This window comes from Manis javanica, chromosome 6 (assembly GCF_040802235.1).
Source record: "Manis javanica isolate MJ-LG chromosome 6, MJ_LKY, whole genome shotgun sequence".
Taxonomy (NCBI): Eukaryota; Metazoa; Chordata; class Mammalia; order Pholidota; family Manidae; genus Manis; species Manis javanica.
Window position 1 is genome coordinate 139,641,487 of NC_133161.1, and position 18,666 is coordinate 139,660,152.

The 18,666-nt window shown below is 44.1% G+C and overlaps 1 protein-coding gene across 10 annotated transcripts; it reads left to right on the top strand.

Moving 5' to 3' along the window:
• The first annotated feature begins 1,953 nt into the window (after positions 1-1,953).
• On the top strand, positions 1,954-17,492 carry TMEM218 (transmembrane protein 218). Of its 10 annotated transcripts, none has more exons than XM_073239547.1 (7): positions 1,954-2,128; positions 2,946-3,040; positions 7,762-7,832; positions 9,349-9,566; positions 10,271-10,380; positions 11,260-11,362; positions 14,634-17,492. In XM_073239547.1, exons 5-7 carry the CDS (start codon positions 10,271-10,273, stop codon positions 14,766-14,768), a joined length of 348 nt encoding a protein of 115 aa, XP_073095648.1. In that variant the 5' UTR covers positions 1,954-2,128; positions 2,946-3,040; positions 7,762-7,832; positions 9,349-9,566; the 3' UTR covers positions 14,769-17,492. The 10 variants fall into 10 exon arrangements, with proteins under 10 accessions (XP_073095648.1, XP_073095650.1, XP_017522231.1 ...); XM_037000932.2 differs by lacking the exons at positions 1,954-2,128; positions 9,349-9,566 and adding exons at positions 2,159-2,175; positions 2,541-2,647; XM_073239549.1 differs by lacking the exon at positions 2,946-3,040.
• Positions 17,493-18,666: the final 1,174 nt, after the last annotated feature.

An 18,666-nucleotide genomic window follows, 5' to 3' on the forward strand; every position in this document is an offset into this window, starting at 1 on the left:
TGTACAGAAGACAATTTTTAAAAAGATGAAGACTGGATAGTCAAGTCAATGTTCTATAGGGTGAACTTCAATTAAAAGGCAGCAAAAGATGGAGCGCCATGCTGACAGCACATCCTCAATTTCAGTGAGAGGGCAGGATATCATTATGCAATCAGAAGAGGAAGACCTCCTCCCAGTTAAGACATGAAATAGACATGGGGCTAAGGGGCAGGCAGGGGTTCCCTTCTTAAGAGAGAGAAAACCTAAAGTGTTACATCCATTCAGGAAGATTTAAAAGGTGTGGAATGCCTGCTGTCATGCCCTAGTCTTAATTTACAATTTAACCCCAAAGTCAGTTTGATCCATTAGAAGTATAAGAAAGTTAACTTTCCCAATCTCAAACTTTTGAACACTTTCCCCAAAACATTAAGGCCTCAGAACTGGTCCTGACCAGTAGGTCTATACAATGTTATTTTCCATTATTTGTCTCCCTACAGGCACCAAATACTCAGTGCTCATTGTTTCATCCTCTTTGTGCAAACTATTCTCTCACCTTGGATTCCTTTCCATTTCTGTTCTACCTTTCCCATTACTGCCCATATGCCAGGGCCCAGCATTAGTTCTTGCTATACCATGAAGACCACATTAACTCCAGCTAATACAGTATTTCCCTCCAAGTAATACAAATGAAGAAGTGTTATGAAAATTACAAAATGCTCTGCACATAGGAAGTAGTAGTATTATCTTTGGGGGCAATTAACTATAAATTATGTTGAGCACATTGTTATATCTTGCTTTAAAGTATTTCCTAATTGTTTCATATGTTGTTGACATTAACAAACCACAGACTATTAAGGCAGGAGTCACATGATATTTCTTTTGTGTTCTGTAGTCCCTACCATTGCTTAGCTACAGTTAACACTCAATTCCAATGAAATCAATTAATCAAAATAATGGCTCTCTTAACCACAAAGCTCTTCAGTGGGCCAAGTAAGGTTAAGTTGTTAAACACATAAGAAATCATTAGTCAGTACGTACCACTACAAATGAAACCTCCAAAGTAGAATAAATTTGAGATGTATTGTCAATGGAATTCAACCATCTTATATTTTACTCATAAAGCTGTTCAGGAGCTGAATTTCCTAAATCGGAGATTTGGCATTCCAGGATTTAACTGCTTCCTGATGTTTAAAAATGTTGTCTAAGGTCAAAGTTTCAAAATACGGCAGCTCCCAAAATTTAATATTGTTTGTTTTGATTATTGTCTGTTTTCCCTTCCTAATTCAGCACTGGCGCTTGCATCCTATGTTCCATTTCCTTTGGTTGGCCTGCTCTGTGGATCTTTTGGCCTGACAGGCCACATAGCCTTGGAACGAAATCATGCAAGTTTCAGTTTGCAATTAGGTAAGAGCAGTCGCCTAAAAGCATTGACCAGCTCCCGTTCCAGACGCCCGCAGTGACAGATTTTGATTGACCCCAGCCTTCTTCCCCAGTCTCAACCATGAGTAAAATGGTGCAATTAACTATTTGAGGGTTATTAGGGGACCTTAGTTACTGGGCCTGACCTCTTCTCCGAGGCCTACTCTGACTTGCCCCCAGAACTCTGCGGGCCGCCGGAGCCAGTGGGTCGGGAACTGAGACTTCCATCTGACTCCGGAAAGGCACTAACGTCTGGTCTGCCATAGAGATCTCCGGGGGCAGGTTGCTGCCCGGCCCCTTGGCTTCAGAGTTGGGCTGTGCAGTCTCCATGGCAACAGCGATGGAGGCCGGGAGAAGCAGCTCTCTTCCGCCTAACAACCCGCCCTCCGGCTATATTGACCAATGTTCCTCTGAGTTACAGAAGAGATGGTGTGATTGACAAAGAGGTGGGAAGGGAGATGAAAGCCAGGACTTCCTCTGCCCAATTGAAGGCCGGTCTCAGGACCAAAAGCACCGACCAATCGGAGGGCTTAACGACACGCGACGTGCCCACCCAGCACGCTCGGCGTTGCCTGGAGCCGCAGCGTGCAGAAGCAAATGAGGGGGAAGCCAGACGCTGAAAGAGCGGCGCTGATTAGCGAATCCGGAATCGCCTGAATGAAAGCCCACTTATGATTCGCCCTAAGTAGACCAAAGCCCCTGTGGGCTGGAACCGGCCGAATCGTCAAGCGTGAGTAGGGGGCCGGGGAGAGGGAGAGCCCGGTGATGCGGGTGGAGGTGAGGAAAGTGGGGCGTTCGCGGAGAGCGGATGCTGGGGCTGAGCAGGCTGGGAGAAGGCGTGGGTGGACCGCTCAGTGACCCTGACCGCTGATCTGGACCCGAGGCCCGGAGGCAAATAAATACTTATTTGGGGCAAGGAAGGAAGGAAAGTTTTATTGCTCACGCACCTTAGAAAGTGAAATGTCAGCGATCGATTCTAATAGCTTATGACTGAAACCTTCATCTGTCCAACTGCTGGGACGTAGCGGGGCGAACCTTCTTAGATGAAACCTGGGGGCAATGTTCTCTTGTCGCCAGTTTGAATCAACAGTAGGCCTTGGAAGAGAAGGTAGAGCCCTACTTACTGGAATGTTCCACCTCAGCAGTGGAGTGCTGCTGTCCTGGGAGCCCTGGGTGATGGGCTGAAGACACACGATCGCTGTGGCGCTTGCAAATCGAAACACCGCCCAGGAAAAAGGTGGAAGGAAAGGTGTGGATCCACTGATCTTCCTTTTCTGTCAGTGTATCAAGAGATGATGCCACATCGATGGCACTTAGCTAGCTCAGGAATTGATTTTTTCCAGACTTGCATTTTAATTAATTACAAAAGTAGAGGTAATATCCTCGTATTTTAAAATTCAAACCATAGTGAAGTGTTTAAAATAGAAAAATTGAAGCACCCCTCAATTATTTTTGAAGGTTCCTGACAGCTACTAAGGAAAGTGAAAAAGAAACTTCAGGAAAGGCAACTCAGCCCTATAACCCGCTGTTTTCTACTACTTTTCAAGGGCTTGAGTCTGAACATCTGGGAATGGTGAGATATCTAACACCCACCACCGGCAACTTAGGTTACCCTCCATGGAATCCACATTTGTACTGCACAGTAAGTCATCTTGTAATAGCCTCTAGTATTCTCTCTCACACATGGTGGACAGCGTGGTGGTGAGCAGTGTATTTTTAATCCAAGAGGCTGCCTATGTAGGGGTCAGGCACCTTCATGAATGCCTCTCTGTCAGTTTTCTCAGAGAGCTAGGTGAAAGGGTGCATAGAGCCAATTGCTAAATGGATGAAGAGCCCATTACACATACCTCTAAACAGTATTGGACAAACTCTTCAAAGAAAAATCTCACCGCATAAACCCAGATGGGAAAAGTTAGCCCTGATGGGTTGCTCTTGTCGTCAACTACCAAGCAAGGTGTTCAAATTAAGACCTTATTTTATTCTGACTCTAGTCTATTTGCTTTAAACGTCGCAGGCATTAAGTAAATGGACTTACTCTGGAACCCAGGTTGACTAAATCATCGGTTCTCAGGAAGGTTTGAAAAAGGCCTGGACATTAAATAGGAACCCTGTTGTTTTTTATTTTTATCATATTTTACTCAGTAATTTAGCTGATCAAGTATGGGAAATAATTACAAGTATTGGTCTCACACTGAATTAATAAGCTGAAATATGGATGTTCACTCCTCTCCCACAACAGCACTCTGTCTAGCCCTTCCTTTTTGTGTTTAGTAAGAAAATACGCAGTTTGGTTATAAAGTGATGAGCCTCATTCTTACAAGAGCTTGGAGATATTTGTCTCATTACTGTAAAGCCATGCCATATATGGAACCCAATGTCTCATGAACTTTTAAGCTTCTATGGGGGATTGAAAGGCAATGTTTCTAATGATACCAGCTTTAACTACCATTTGCCCTGTGTTAGAGTTGGTCCAAGTTTTACAGGTTTTGTGTAATATCCCAAACAGCAGCAATTAAATTTAACTAGTTATGTTGTTAAGGGCAGTACCATCAGCTCAGTCAACCAATTAGGAAACCTGTCATCTCTAGTGCCTTCTCCCTTAACTTAACATTTCCATGGCTAGGACTGGAGTTGAGACCCTCATCATCTCATACCTGGAGAACTGGAATCATCTTCTTATTGGCTACCAGTCTCTGGTCTCTGATGTCAATTCATAGGCACTCAGTTACCTATTTAAAAATCACAAATTATCTAAAAACTTTTCAAAAATAGAGAATATTACACTGGTAGTACAACAAATATCTATGCCCTACCAACTAGATTACAAATGTTAACATTTTGAAACATTCGCTTATATTTTTTATTTTTTTAGTTGGGATCCCTTCTCTACTCTTTCCTGGCCCCATTCTCCTCCCTTCCCTCCTCCCCAGAGGCAGACACTTTTCTGAAATTGTTGTGCATCATTCATGTCCATGTTTTTATATATGTATAAAATACACTGTATATATGTACATAATAAACAATATTTATTACTATTTAGGTTTGTTTTAATTTTTGAAATACAAGTAGTATCATACTGTGGGCTTCATTTTGCAGCTTCTATCACTCAACACTGTTTTTGAGATATATTCATGTCAATGCAGCTAGATCAAGTTCATTCATTTTAAGTGTTCATTATGAGCATATAATATATCAGATCCATTCCCTTATTGATGGACTTTAGTTTTTTCCAGATGTTTTGCTATTCTGAATAAATGAGGCTGCAATGAACATCCTTGTACATGTCTCTTTACGCAAGAGTTGTTCTAGAACAGTGGTCCTCCAGGGGGGTGGTATTGCCTCTTTGGTCATTTTGGAATTCATGAGGGCATATTTGGTTATTATTGTGATTTTGGAGGCACACAGGGGTTTACAGAGCAGGGCTGGGGATGCAAGATTCCGCAGTGCATAGGCAGTCCCTCACAATGGCACATTGTCCCATATTCTGCACAATTTTTGAGTATACCGCAGGATACTCATTTATAATCTAAGCTTATAACTTAACTCCATTTCTTGGCATAAACATAATGTATTTTTTTGGCACAGTTTAATATAGTAAAATTTCCAAGAATGCAACTCAAAATGTAAATCAAGGGGAAATTATACTTATTTACGTTTTGGAACTTTTACAAGAGTTGTTCATCACTCCAGAAAATCACATAACTGAAGGCAGCCAGCTCGTGGTATTTGAGTTGCCATACAACACACCTGCATCAGCCTGCAATGGTGGCTTTTGCATTCGTGGTGGTTCTAAGTTTAGGTGCAAGCATCTGAGTGCTCCACTTCATTATGTATTCTAGTGTAGTCAGCCTGAACATTTGTATATTTAAACATATGCTGTTTTATTATGAATTACTTTCCATTTAAAATTGGCATCTGTATAGGAGCTAGAGGTCTAGTTTTATTACTTTCTGATTGGATCATCATTTGTCTCAATACCATCTATGAACTCCTTTACTCGCTGAATCATAAGGCCAACTCTGTCCTGTACAGAGTTCTCATAAATGCATGGCTCTGTTTCTGGGTTCTCTATTTTATTCCACTGGCTCGTGTGTCTTTATGCCACTATCACACTGTTTTAATTACCTTGGTTTTATAATGTGTTTTGTAGCAGTTGGTAACAGGCAAGTTTCCATTCGAGTTCTTAAAATTGTTTTCTCTATTCTTGGGCTTTTGCTCTTCCATATGAATTTAGGATCTATTTTCAAGTTCCACAAGTTCCACAAAAAATTATTTTGAGATTTTGGTAGGACATATATTGAATTGATAGATAAAGAAAATTGAGATCTTTCAATATGGAATCATCCCATCCAGGAACAGGGACATTCTCTTTTTGGGTCTGTTTTGTTTCTTCACTCAGGTTTTTGTTTTTTTTTTAAATATCTATGAATAAAGTTCTTCTATAAAAATCTTCCACATCATTTTGGGGGATTTATTTCATTTATATATGCACACATCTTTTTATTATGAAAGTTTCAAATACATTCAAAAGTATAAAAAACAGTATAGCAAATAGTCATACTCATCACTGGCTTCAACAAGTAACTCATGACCCCCTCACATCCTCTGCCCTGGAAATTATGAAGTTCTCAGACATCACTTTCTGTTACCTGTGTTATGTATGTGTGTGTAGATTTGTATGTCATATAATCTTTTAGCAATATGACTGACCACAATACCATCACATTAAAAAAAAATATTTTTCACTTAAAAAAATAAATAGCAAGTCCCTCATATTGTCAAATATCCAAATACTGTTCAGATTTCCTCAGTAAAAGGGTTTTTGCATTTGGTTTGTTTGAATTAGGGTTCCAGTTATTCCACATCCCTGGCAACACTTAGTGTTGTCTGTCATTTTCATTTTAGCCATTCTGATGGGTATCTAGAAGTACTGCACTTAGGTTTTCGTTTGCAATTTCCTGATGACTAACGAAATTGAGCACCTTTTCACATACGTATTAGCCATTTGTATATCCTCTTTGTCAAGTATGTACTCTTCTTTTTAATCTGCTTCATCTATGGATTTCTGAGAAAGGTATCTAAAATCTCCCCCTAAATTTGTGAGTGTGTCCATTGCTTGCAGTGGTTCTGTCAGTTTTGGCTTTATAGATTTTGAGGCTTTGTTTTAGGTTCATATTTGTTTTGAGCTGTATCTTTTTGTTAAAATATTCCTTTGTGACTGCTACTAAATTTTTCAAAGATCTACATTCTATTTACTTGGATACTAATACTGTTTCTCCCAATTGTATTTTGTTTTGCTTGTTTTTTTAAATTGTGGTAAAAAACACATATATAATATTTATCATCTTAACCATTTTTAAGTGTTCAGTTCTGTAGTGTTAAGTATATTCACATTGTTGCGCAACAGACCTCTGGGACTATTTGATCTTGCAGAACTGAAGCTCTGTATCCATTGATCAACTCCATTTCCTCTCCCCTCCTTGTTTTCATTTTGTTAGTATTTGCTTTTTGTCTTCTTCAATCTCTTTGTTTTCTCTCATTATGGTTTCTGTTCAGTGTTTGTAAAGAGCTGGGATTTTTTAATCCGTATGAGAATCTCTTAACAGTCAAGAACAATCTGTTTGGATTTACTGTGATTACTATTATATTTGGGTTTTTCAGGCTTATTTTGGATTTTCTATTTTCCTTGTCTTTTCTTCGTTTCTTTCCCCTCTTGCCTTCAGCTTCCCTTCATTATTTTTTTCATTCTACTTATATGGAAGTTATTCATCCTATTTCTGTTATTTGGTGTTTACCTGTACATTTTTTAACATGCATGTTTAGCTTAACAAAGTCTACAGGTGATGATTAACTTACCTTCTCCAGAGCAAAATGATAACCAGATAATGATTTAACTTTGAACTCTCCTTTCTCATCTTCCTAATAACCATTGACAAATACTTTATTTCTTCCTTGTTTTTAACTCCTCAAAAAATGAGCCCTTGTCATTACAGAAATCTTTACTGTCAGTATTTCCTAGTGTTTTCCCACCATTCCTCCTTATGCTTGATGCCTTCTTTCCTGGTTCATTTTCCTTCTTGCTGAAGTATATCTCTGAGAGACGAACCCCCTTTCAGTCTGTATATGTCTGAACACATCTTTATCTTATATGCACTTTCGTGGGAGCCTTGCACGCCGACCTACGGTGGCATGCCTCTCTGCCGGGAGCCTTTGGGTTGTTCACCTTTTGTCAGTTTTTCATGTTGACCTTACTACATGGTACTACTCAGGACTCCTATGCTGTATGGGTAGGTGCCTGGAACCCCACACCTGGATGTAAAGCAAGATTGAGATTCTGATTTCTCATTCCTTTTTCACCCACAGCCTGAAGCTCTTGGCCAGCATTCTACCAACTGAGTCAGCAGCAAGTTTTTGAGTCCCTATTCCAGAGACAGGTGAGCCCTTTCAGGACTTATCTTCATGCCTTGTTCTCAGTTCTCGGTGGGTCTGAGACTTCATCTGTCCAGGAGGGGACCACTTGAAATGTCTGTAGCTGGTTCCGTACCGCTAAAGACCTCTGGGCTCAGCTCCTGCTGACCGCTCTGGCTTTGAGTTATGTTTTTCTTTATCGCCCTTAAGGATTTTCCTTTACTGCTTTCAAGTTCCACTGGGTATTAAGCTCTTTTCTATTTTATTAAGCATTTCTGCATGTCTGCTGTTGGATGAGAGAATTCCTTCGTTAGCTCTATCCAGCCTATTGGCCAGAAGTAGCAGTCATCTTTCTAAAGCTAGAAATGACCCTCTCTCTCCTTCACTTGATTGTTGTGGACTTGTTAGTATTGCCTCATTTGTTCAGCTAACAAATATTTCTTGCTTATCTCTGTGGTAAGAACTGGGGATACTGTGGGGAGCAAGATACCATCTCTGCCCTTGTGGCGTTTACTATTCTAGTTGGAGACCGAAAATAAACCTTTAAACAATAAATAAAAATGTGAACTACAGTGTATGAAATGTGCTCTGAAGGAAATGGAGTAATGGAGAGCAGTTGTTTTGGGGGTCACGTTAGCGAGGCCATCAGGGAAGAGGTCTCCGAGGAGCTTACATTTAAAGCTGAGGTCAGGTGGGTGTGGGGAGGCTAGCCCTGCCCATGGGGGAGGGCTTGTTTGGGGTCAGGGCTTAATGACGAGCCGTGGAAACAGCAGTACAAGGACCCAGACATGGGGAGACATTTGGCATGTTAGGGTCATTGAGGCGACAGCCGCGTGCTCTCATGAGGGGCAAAGGCAGCCCAGTGAGGTCAGCGAGAGGGAGCTGCCTCCTCGGCTGCCAGCCTCCGCACACCCGTTCCCCGCACCCTGTCATCTTGCCACACCGGTTCCTTCCCAAATGGGCCTGCGCAGAATGGCTTTCTTGTAAAGCCCCTCCCACTGTCTCATTCCATTGCTCTTTATTTCTACTTAACAGAATGTAATACGAATAGTTGTTTATGTGACAGGGTTCTCAGGTCAACCTTAAGCTTCTATCAGAAGATACTTTGGATCCCCAGCTTGCAGCACGACGCTTTACATGTTAGGCCCATAATAGATGTTGATTGAATAAATGTTTGTCTGTTTTAGCAGTTCATGATTACGGCTTCCTTTCCAATATCTTTAAACAGAACTTCTCAAAGATAACAATTTTTGTGGTATTTAAGTCATCAGGGTAAAGAATACCATCAACCTCAGGAGGAATATGCTTGCTTAAGATTTGCCTCTGATCCTGGAAGGGAAAATCAGGGGAGGTACCACAGAATGGTGTTCCCCTGGAGTGGGTTGGGCAGTGGCCCCCAGAAAGGTTATGCCCACATCCTGGAACCTGTGAATGTGACCTTATTTGGAAAAAAGGTCTTTGCAGATGTAATTAAGGACCTTGAGATAAAGTCGCACTGGATTGTTTGGGTGGACCCTAAGTCCGACAACGTGTCCTCATCAGAGACAGATGGGGAGAAGCCAGAGACACAGAGAAGGCCCGTGAGGATGAGAGCAGAAATGGGGGCGAGGAGGCCACAAGCTGAGGAACAGCAGGAGCTGCCAGCAGCTGGGACAGGACAGGAAGGATTCCCCCTGGGCCTTTGGAGGGAGCCTGGCCTGCCTGATGCCTGAACCAGACTTCCGGCCTCCAGAACCATGAGAGGATAACTTCCTGTTGCTGTGAGCCACCCGGTCTGTCAGGACACATCCCTTCACCCTGCACCTCTTCTGTCACACGCAAATGACCCCCGCCTCAGCAGCTCACTGCCCTGATTAAGCGACACGCTTGTGAGGGCCTCGGCGCACAGGGGATGCTCGCAGATTGGGACGGTTCTTCTTTCTCTTCTTCTTCAAGGATTTAGGAGTTTCTTTCTGCTGTGAATAGAAACTCAACAATGGAGCAGGACACTTCCGTCCTGTGATTGCTCACTGAGACGTGGCTCTCGCTGAGGACTCAACCTGACCGCTTCACCTCGGGTCCTGGGGCCTTCACAGCCTTCAGTTAGGGTTTTATATCAAGGGAGAGTCCAGCTTTCTGCTGTGCGTTGGGGAAGGACAGATTGGAACTCAGATACCAAATGGGAGGTGACCCCCAACACAGCAGAAAGCAACTTCTCCACCCTCACCAAAAAGAAAGGTGTGGGCTCCTAAATTTCTCCCTCCTATTAAGGAACTCGACATTCCTGAAGGCCTACATTCATGAACACTCCTGCCACACCAGTCATCAGAAATTCCCCATAGTGAGTTCAGACTTTCTGCCTTTGTCTGAACAACATCCTAAGACCCAGGGGCATGTGGAAGGCAGGCAGCCCCAGAGCCCTGGGGACCCCTCAGCCGCTGGGGCGGGTCGGGTGGGGTGCAGCCTCAGCCTCCTGTCTCCGCAGATGGCCGGCACCGTACTGGGCCTGGGGGCCGGCGTGTGCATCCTAGCCCTGCTCTGGGCGCTGGTTCTGCTCCTGTGCGTGCTGTTCTCCAGGTCCTCCGGTGTTGCTAGGTAAGGCATTCTCTCCAGCTGACAGTGCCAGGTAAGGGCAATTAGAAGCGAGCTCGCAGAAGCTCAGGAGATATTTAGAATTCAGACCATAATTTTTGTAGTTACTGGCAGTTCGAGTGAGTTGCATTTTAGCCTCTTGACATAAGCACTAACTGCTTACTTGTGCTCTGAGGCAGAGAGGGGAGGAGAAGGGAAAGGGGTATTGGCAGTTCTCACCGTAGAGGAGACGGCGGGGGGCCACAAGTGATGAGAAGAAAAGCTCCACTGCCTGTGGGGTTTCTTGGGTGGGACATGCATGTGTCTCTTAACTGTTCAGATCTGTGGTGGATGCTTGGACCAGTCCCTGAGGCCCTAGACCGGAGCCCAGGGAAACTGAAGAAGCCCTAGAGGACTTGGGCAGCTCTCTGTAGGCTTTGACTCTAGAACGGAGTCAGGCCCTGAGGGACTCCAATGGCACTGCAGAGCTGCACCCTGGCCAGCCAGTGTCAGTATGAGGCCGCGAAGCTACATCATTTTCTTAAGTATCCGGGTCTGAGAACCAGCACAGAAGTGGGGATGAGGGAGGGACCACTCTGATTTGTCATGATTATGACTGTGCAGGGGCAAAACTGAAACCACTAATTCCATTCTTAGGAGTTTAGAGTTACCTGGGATACACAGAAATGCATCCAGCTGGTGGTGCCTGTTTCCGAAGAAGGGCTTTGCGATGAAGGAGAAGCATTTCTAAATCCACTGGACTGTGTGGACAGCAGGTCCCTGGGTCTTGTTAATGGACAGAAGCATAAGAATTTTGGCCCCAGGGAAGAGCTAGTCCAGGCCTAACTGATCAGAGAGGAAACTGTGAACAGTGCTTTTCACACTCTTGTCTTCTGACTCCAGGTTCTCTGTCATTTTTGCCTTCCTCGGTGCTCTGATCATCACATCCGTTTTGCTGCTTCTCCCCAGGGCCAGTGAAGCCCCAGCCCCAGAGGTCGAAACGAAGGTAAAACTGTTGGTTTTCTTTTGTCGCCTGACTTGTAACTCTTGCTGCCCTTGGTCTAGGCTTCCAGCCTGCCCCGTGTGTCCCCTAGCATTGCATTGGCTGCAATGAGGTAGCAGAACTGCAAAGTTCAAATAAGGGTGGACAAAGCTCAGAGGGCATTGTAAGTCCCCACCCCCTTCACCCAGGAGAAGAATCCTATTCTGATTTCCACTTGCTGCACCTCAGGCAGTTATTTGCCTGATTTGATCCCATCTCCGGTTTGCATCAAGTTGAATGAGCAGTGGGTCCCAAAGCCACCTCATGCTATGGAGCCAGAGAAAGAGAAAATGTGTGAGGAACAGGAAAAGACCTGGTCCTGAAGTGAACTGTCCCCATTCCTTGTAGCTGGGGCTCAGAAGCTCTGATGCAGGCCCGCAGTTGAGCAGCCCCCATCTCCCCGTGTTCCATCGTTGCCACTTGTGATGTGAGGAAATACTCTCCATAGGGAGGCGTAGTGAGGAAAGACAAGCATTTCTCTAGGAAGCCGAAGTCTGGTGATAGATGGATTCAATACTAGTGGCCTTCTGGGAGAGCCTTTGGGCTGCCTTCCTGGAACCACACGTGCCAACACCCACCTCTAAATAGATTTTTATCATTTCCTAGGCCTTCTCTGGAGACCCACCCCCCATTCTTTTCAGTGCTGAGCGGGCTTGGCTTTACCATGCTTGGCTGGTCTCAAAGCCCTAAGATCTTGATAATAGCATTGATTTCTTGTGTCCCATTACTCCTTCTAGCAGCTTCTTTCTTCTCAACCTCCATTTTAATTTCTTAAGTAGCAACAATAATAACTAACGTTGTTTTAAGGGATTACTGTGTGCAAAGTCCTGTACTCAGCATGTTGTTCGCATTCTGTCATTTAGACCTCAAGATACCCTAATAGCATGATGTGGGTACTATTATTATACTCACTTTATAGGTATGGACGCTGGGGCTGTAAGAGGTTAAAGTAAGTTGCCCAAAGTCGTACATAAAGGAAGAGGCAGGGCAAGGATTGAGGTCTGTCTGCAAAGCCTTCATTGTGGGAACTGCGCAGAATATTAGAGGCCAAGGATTCGTGGTGACTCTTTTGACACTAGACAACAGTACACAAAATTACATAACAACTTCTGAACAAAAATTGGGCACACATTTCCAACTCTATCGAGGACTAACCACAACAAAAGGGAGGAAACTGGTTCTGAAAAGTCCCAGGGAAATACCACACACATTTAAGGAACTATTTCTGTATATGCCAGGTATTTCTGTCAGCATTTGAAGATCTCTGTTTGTCTAAATGTCACGTGTGTGAGCTGGGGGTGAGGGGTAAATGCTCACTTCCATTTCCCTCGTAAAGGGAGAGGGCAAAAAAGGCCACCATATTTCTGAATTGCTGCAGAGGTAAGTGTTGGGAGGACACAAAACAACACGTTTTTAATTCAATTCCTCTGTCTTCTGTCATCCGAGTTTCAGACCCAGGAGAGAAGGATGGGCTTTGAGCAAAATTTGTTCGTCTGCATGGCCAGCAGAATTGGAGACCTTGTTTTCAGGTTTCGAGAACTGCTCCTGTAGCAGGCTGGCTCAATACCATATCAATAATACATGACCTGGGCCTTCTGCACCCAAGGCCAGCTAATTGGCTAATTAAAAAGTGAAACATGTCAAATGAGCAAACGTGTAGCCCACAGGAGACTTGTTCAGTTCTAGAGCCAAGGTCAAAGTTGCGTTAAAGCTGTTGTATCCAACTGACCTTTGTTGTAAGTTGGCTGCTGGGTAATCTCTGGGGCAGCCCATTTCTTCTTGGTATCCTTGGATCTCAGCCACCACAGCAGTGCTCGACTGGGCAGGTGCTCTGTGTGTTGCCACTGTATTAGTTACCTGTTGCTGCTGTAACAAATTACCACCAACTTGGTGGCTTACAACACAGATTTATTATCTTTTAGTTCTATAAGTTCAAAGTCCAAAATCAGTCTCACTGGGCTAAAATCCACGGGTAGGCAGGGCTGTACTCCTCTCTGGAGGTTCTAGGGAAGAATCTGTTTCCTTGTTCTTTCCAGCTTCTAGGGGCCGCCCGTGGCCCCTGGCCACCTTGATTCATCTTCAGAGCCAGCAAGGTGGCATCTCCCCGACTCTGCTTGCATCTTCATGTCTCTCTCTCTCTCTGAGGTCTTCTGCCTCCCTCCTACAATTTTAAGGACCCCTGTGGTTACATTGGGTCCACCTGGATTGGATAATGCAGGCTAGTCCCCGTATTTGAAGGTCATCTGATCAGCAACCTTAATTTCCCTTTGCTGTGTAGTCTATCAGATTCACAATTTCTGAAGATTAGGATGTGGACATTCTGGGGCCACTATCCTGTCTACCACAATCACCTTTGAGTAGTTTGGATTTTCTTCCAGGTACTGGGGTTTTAAAGCCTCTGGAAGCTGTGAAGTCACCCAGTCACACGGTTTGTGTGGCTGCTCCATTAGTCCATAGATTAAATTGTTTTTTCCTGCCCCAACTTAAGCACCACCATTTGGATCCGGGGAGAGTAGTGCGCTGGCAGTGGACAGTAGACAAGTGAACCAATACTAACTACAGGTTTTTGTCAGCAAAGACCAACAGCTTTGGGGCCTCAAGTATGACTGGTTACCGGGCAGCCAGCTGTATGACTCGGGCCCATTATCTATCCTCTCCGTGTTTTAGTATCTCAGGTAACTGGCCATTTTCCGTAACCCTTAGAATGCTGGGTTAGCAATGTTAGGATTCAGAACTCTTCTGATAAAAGTTTTAAAGTTCATTTTGAAAATGAACCTCCTGAACGGACAATAGGTTGATGATTTTGGGGTTTGAATCTTGGGTATATGGGGGTTTATTATGCTACTGTATTTTCATATATGTTTAAAATTCTCCATAATAAAAAAGTGAGCCTTTCTAAGGCCGTGCAAGCCAGCTTCTCCTGAACTCCTTCAGGTAACTGATTTCAGAACAGAAAAGAGTTCATCCAGCATCTTCAAAATGAAGCTTTATGAGCCTCCTGAATAGAGCCATTTGTTCCCAGTACTTCCCTAATCCTTTCTTTATCTTGTATTTCCGGCTCAGGGAGTTAAGAAAAGGTCCTTTCTTGACCATTTACAGAGGAGACTCAGGGGCAGGATGTTCCTGGAAGTTGCAAATATGAACATACTCTGGGCCCAGTCATCAACGATTTCAGGCGAGCACAGCCAGGGTGCTGAAATGATGGTGATTTCCTTTTTGATGTTTCCCTCCCCAGGTTGTGGATGCCTTTTTCATTGGCCGCTACGTCCTGCTGGCTTTCCTCATCGCTGTCTTCCTTGGAAGCCTCTTTTTGGTTCTTACGCATCATATCTTAGAGCCAGTCTACGCCAAACCACTGCGGTCCTACTGAGCACCGTTTGGGAAAACCAAGACCCTGTTTCTCCTTCAGTTTTGGTGTCATTGATGGGCGGAAAGGCAGCGATCGGAGCCTTGTTTTGACTGCCTTCATGCCTCAAGCTCAGAGGAATATCCATTCCTCACCAAGACAAATCCCTCGAATCCTGGCTTCCAGAAGTGGGGCTGCAAGATTGTCCCTGTGCAGATAGATTCTCACCAGCCTAAGGGGGATATTGCTTTCTTCTTAGCACCTGTACCTCAGCTTTTCCATCTGTTTTGAAAAGGAAATCGTAGGAGTGATCTGCTCAGAGTAGATTTTCAATCCAGATGTCAGTGAGTAGATTTGGGGTAAAGCAGCACTTTGGCTTCTGCTGTCTGATAGATGGAAGAATCTGGTCCTTTTAATATATGACATTTTCAGTTACAAGGTCAGGATCACTGGGAAAGGAAAGGCACTCAAAGTTCAAAGGGTTACTTGATGTGCTGAGTTGGAAGGCTGCTCAGGTTTTGAGCATCCTATGCGTGTCATGCCGCAGAATTCTGTAACGGCGGTGGTGTCACCTCCCTCTGCTCTGATAAATCAATAGCCAAGAACCAAAGGAGTGACTTCACTTCAGATTCTTGGCCACAACTTCCTGAATCTCATATTTCTAGATTTCAAATTTACCTGGAGATTAGGAGGAAGGGTATGAAAATCTGGTTGGTTGTCTCACTTTGTATCTCTGGGATTCTTTTTTCCTAGGATTTGGTGGCCTTTGAGTGCCTCATTATGTTACTGTAAGAGCCCATTTGGGGTTATTGGCATCTCTTTTCATCTTTGTAGCCCATTCTCCAAAGCTAGTGAGGGATTAGATGTAACTTTGAACCTGTCTGACATCCCTGACCAAGTGAAATTTGTCATTAAGCGGAGCAGCTGGTTCCATTCTGGAAGATTTTCTGGCTTAAAATTATGAACCAGAGAACAAGTTGGAGAAAGAACTTGGAGTACATGCTAGATGCCGGTACTATACTAGTTCCCCCAAAATTCAGTTTATTTCAACTTTACAACAATCTATTATGATTCCCATTTTGAAGTAGAAAAAAGTACTGTGTAAAGAGATTAACTAACTTGCCTAAGATGCATGCACATAATGGCCGGTGTGCATACCCAACCGTGGCCAAAACCAGGGCCTGTGTTGGACTCCAAAGAAAACACACCGAGCTTGTGGCACTTACGAGAGCTTGAGGAAGTTAGGGCCACTTCTCCTCTGCTTTCCCTCCTGGGTCCTGTTGGTGTCAAAAAGGTACCCAGTCCTGCCACCCTGGTGGGGGTTAAGCTCTAAACAAAGAGGAGAGAACTAGTGGTCTGGGGCAGCCCAGGGCAGGCAAGGGCCAGGTGTCGTTACCCCTACACTTGAACTGCCTCTATATCATTCACTATGGGAAACCTTTGCGGATAAGGCCTCATACGGAAAGCTTTGGAGGAAATAGTTTCTTAACCTGGCCCACATATAAGAAAAGAAAGGAGACGCAGCCCTCCAAGCAGACCGGAGGGGAGAAAGGAGAAAAGGTGCCCCTCTCTGGACACTGGTGCTGACACTTGCAGATACCCGTGAGCATCTCTGTGCAGCGACGCTGAGCCAGCCCAAGTGGAGCACTGACTCGTAATGAGCACAGGCTGCCGTTTGTCACTTTCTCCTGAGAGACTTGCTGAAAAAGCAAAACGGGGAAAACTCTTGGAGGTTCCTGCTATGAATCCATCTTTTTTATTCCCCAGCAAAGGTGTCCAGCCATTAGATCGATGGAGAATAGCTATGAAGTTTCGGGGCACTACTTACATGCAGAAAAACGTGTGAAGACTGGAATCTAAATTCCTTCCCAACACCACTGCTGTCTAATGCTTTTATCACACTGATGTAAATGACAGGCTGGTGTGTTAAGGGCAAAAGACTGTACTTTGTGCACAGTGTATTTTAGGTTGGCCTGTCATCTATGGATCTCAAGTCTGAGTCTTTAAGTACCAGCTGTGGTGAAATGAATGGTATCCTTTCTCCCTTCCCACTCAAAGGCGTCACGGCCGCCCCCACAGGGGTGGGATAAGGAGTGGAAGGCTGAGAGGGCACAAAATGAATTCCACTGAGAGTTCCACAGGGGGAAGCCCTAAATCAGCGTCTGGTATGGCACCCTTATGCTCAGGACCTAGCTGGAGGCTGGGCTTACAGGTCGCCCCTTACATATAAGTAAAAATTGCCTTAGTGCCTCATGTATCATCTGTGATCAATGGCCTTTGACTAAGCTCTGAGGTGTCTGAGGATGTCTTCCTAACTCCATCCTGGATTGAAGGTGTCCAATTATTTCAAAATGTTTTTGTTCCAAATTAAAATAATCCAATTCTTGTTCTATTCTCTGAGATGCAAACTTTTCTATCATATTATCTCATTGATGCTTCAGTTGAAGCGTTTTTATTTTACTTGGTTTTTGTTCAATGTATAAAGAAGCCTGGTGGAATTATTTTACATATGAGAAACAGGCCGACTGCTGAAGGGATTTAAAAAGTTTCACAGCTAGTTAGTGGGGCTCAAACTTGACATCAGGATTCCTAATGTCTCATTTCTTAGATATTTTAAAGATTAGTTTTGGCTTTCAAACAACTCCCTTTTTTTCCTTTTAGCTCTTTCTACCATTTCCCTAACTCATCTCCAAAAAAAGGCAAAATTCTCATTAAAGAATTCCTAATTGATATTTACAGTACAAATAACAAATTTTTTGTCATAACTTCTTGGCGTAAACCTTTAAGAATTTGGCTGTTGCTACACAGGAGCAAATTTCCAGATGTGGGACTCGGAAGTGGATGGAATTGAATCTGGGGAAGGGATTATCCTCACAGGAGCATAAAAACTCAGGGTTGGAAGGGATTTTATAGTTCACAGGGTTTGACCTTTAATCTCTGCTTCCATCCCAGTACTTGGGAATGTTTTATTCTTCATACACTGAAATCACAATTTTTTATCATCTTTACCAAATGTGCTAGTATTAACTTAGGTAAATCTCATGCTGACCTATGAAGTAGGCACTCTTACCAACCCCGTTTCACAGATGGGAAACAGGCTCAGAGTGGTGAGGGGGTCTCCCTGAGGTCACTCAGCTTGGGGTTAAACAGGAGTCAGGATCTGAAATCTGGCAGTTGGGCTCCAGTCTAAGCTCTTAACTGCTTTATATTATATTATGTTGCTCCATAAAATGAAAACGAAGGAAAAGGAGGGACTGAGGTTTGGCAGCACAAGTCCAGCAGATAGAAATATGAAAGGGAAGCAGCTGAGTCTAGTGGAAAATCCAAAATTTTAGGAATTGGGCAGGAGTCAGAGGCAAAGTATTTCAAAGCCACATGGGACCTGAGACAACCTGGTCAACCCTGTGTTTTTGGTGGGTGTCTGTGCCGTTAGACCTTGGCATCCTCCTGACTGAGAGAGACTCAACCGTGGAACAGCTCATAGACTGAATTTTCAAGGACATACCCAGCAATCAGTCCCGTAAGCACTGTCTACCTGGAATATTGATACTTGGGGTGGTTTTCAGAGGTGTGAATGGAAGAATTGGAGCCACACATCAACAGTGTGTGTGTGTGTGTGTGTGTGTCTGTTTCTTGATCTGTTTCTGGCACATCGTTTTGGTTGCCGTTCAACTCAAGCAGAAAATGTTTCCAAGCCCCCACCCCAACACACACCTTCTTGTCTCTGTTTCCTGGGACCCAAGAAATGACATAGGGATCGGAATCAGGGCCCACCCCACAGACAGAATGAGAAGGTGCCTTCTTCGGGTTTTCCTCGCACCCTGTTGGGTCCTGCGTGTAGAGAGCTCAGGGTGGTCACACATGCAGCATTTCCGTCAGACCTAAATGCTACACGGCCCTCCCCTCCAGCTTTTTAAAAAAA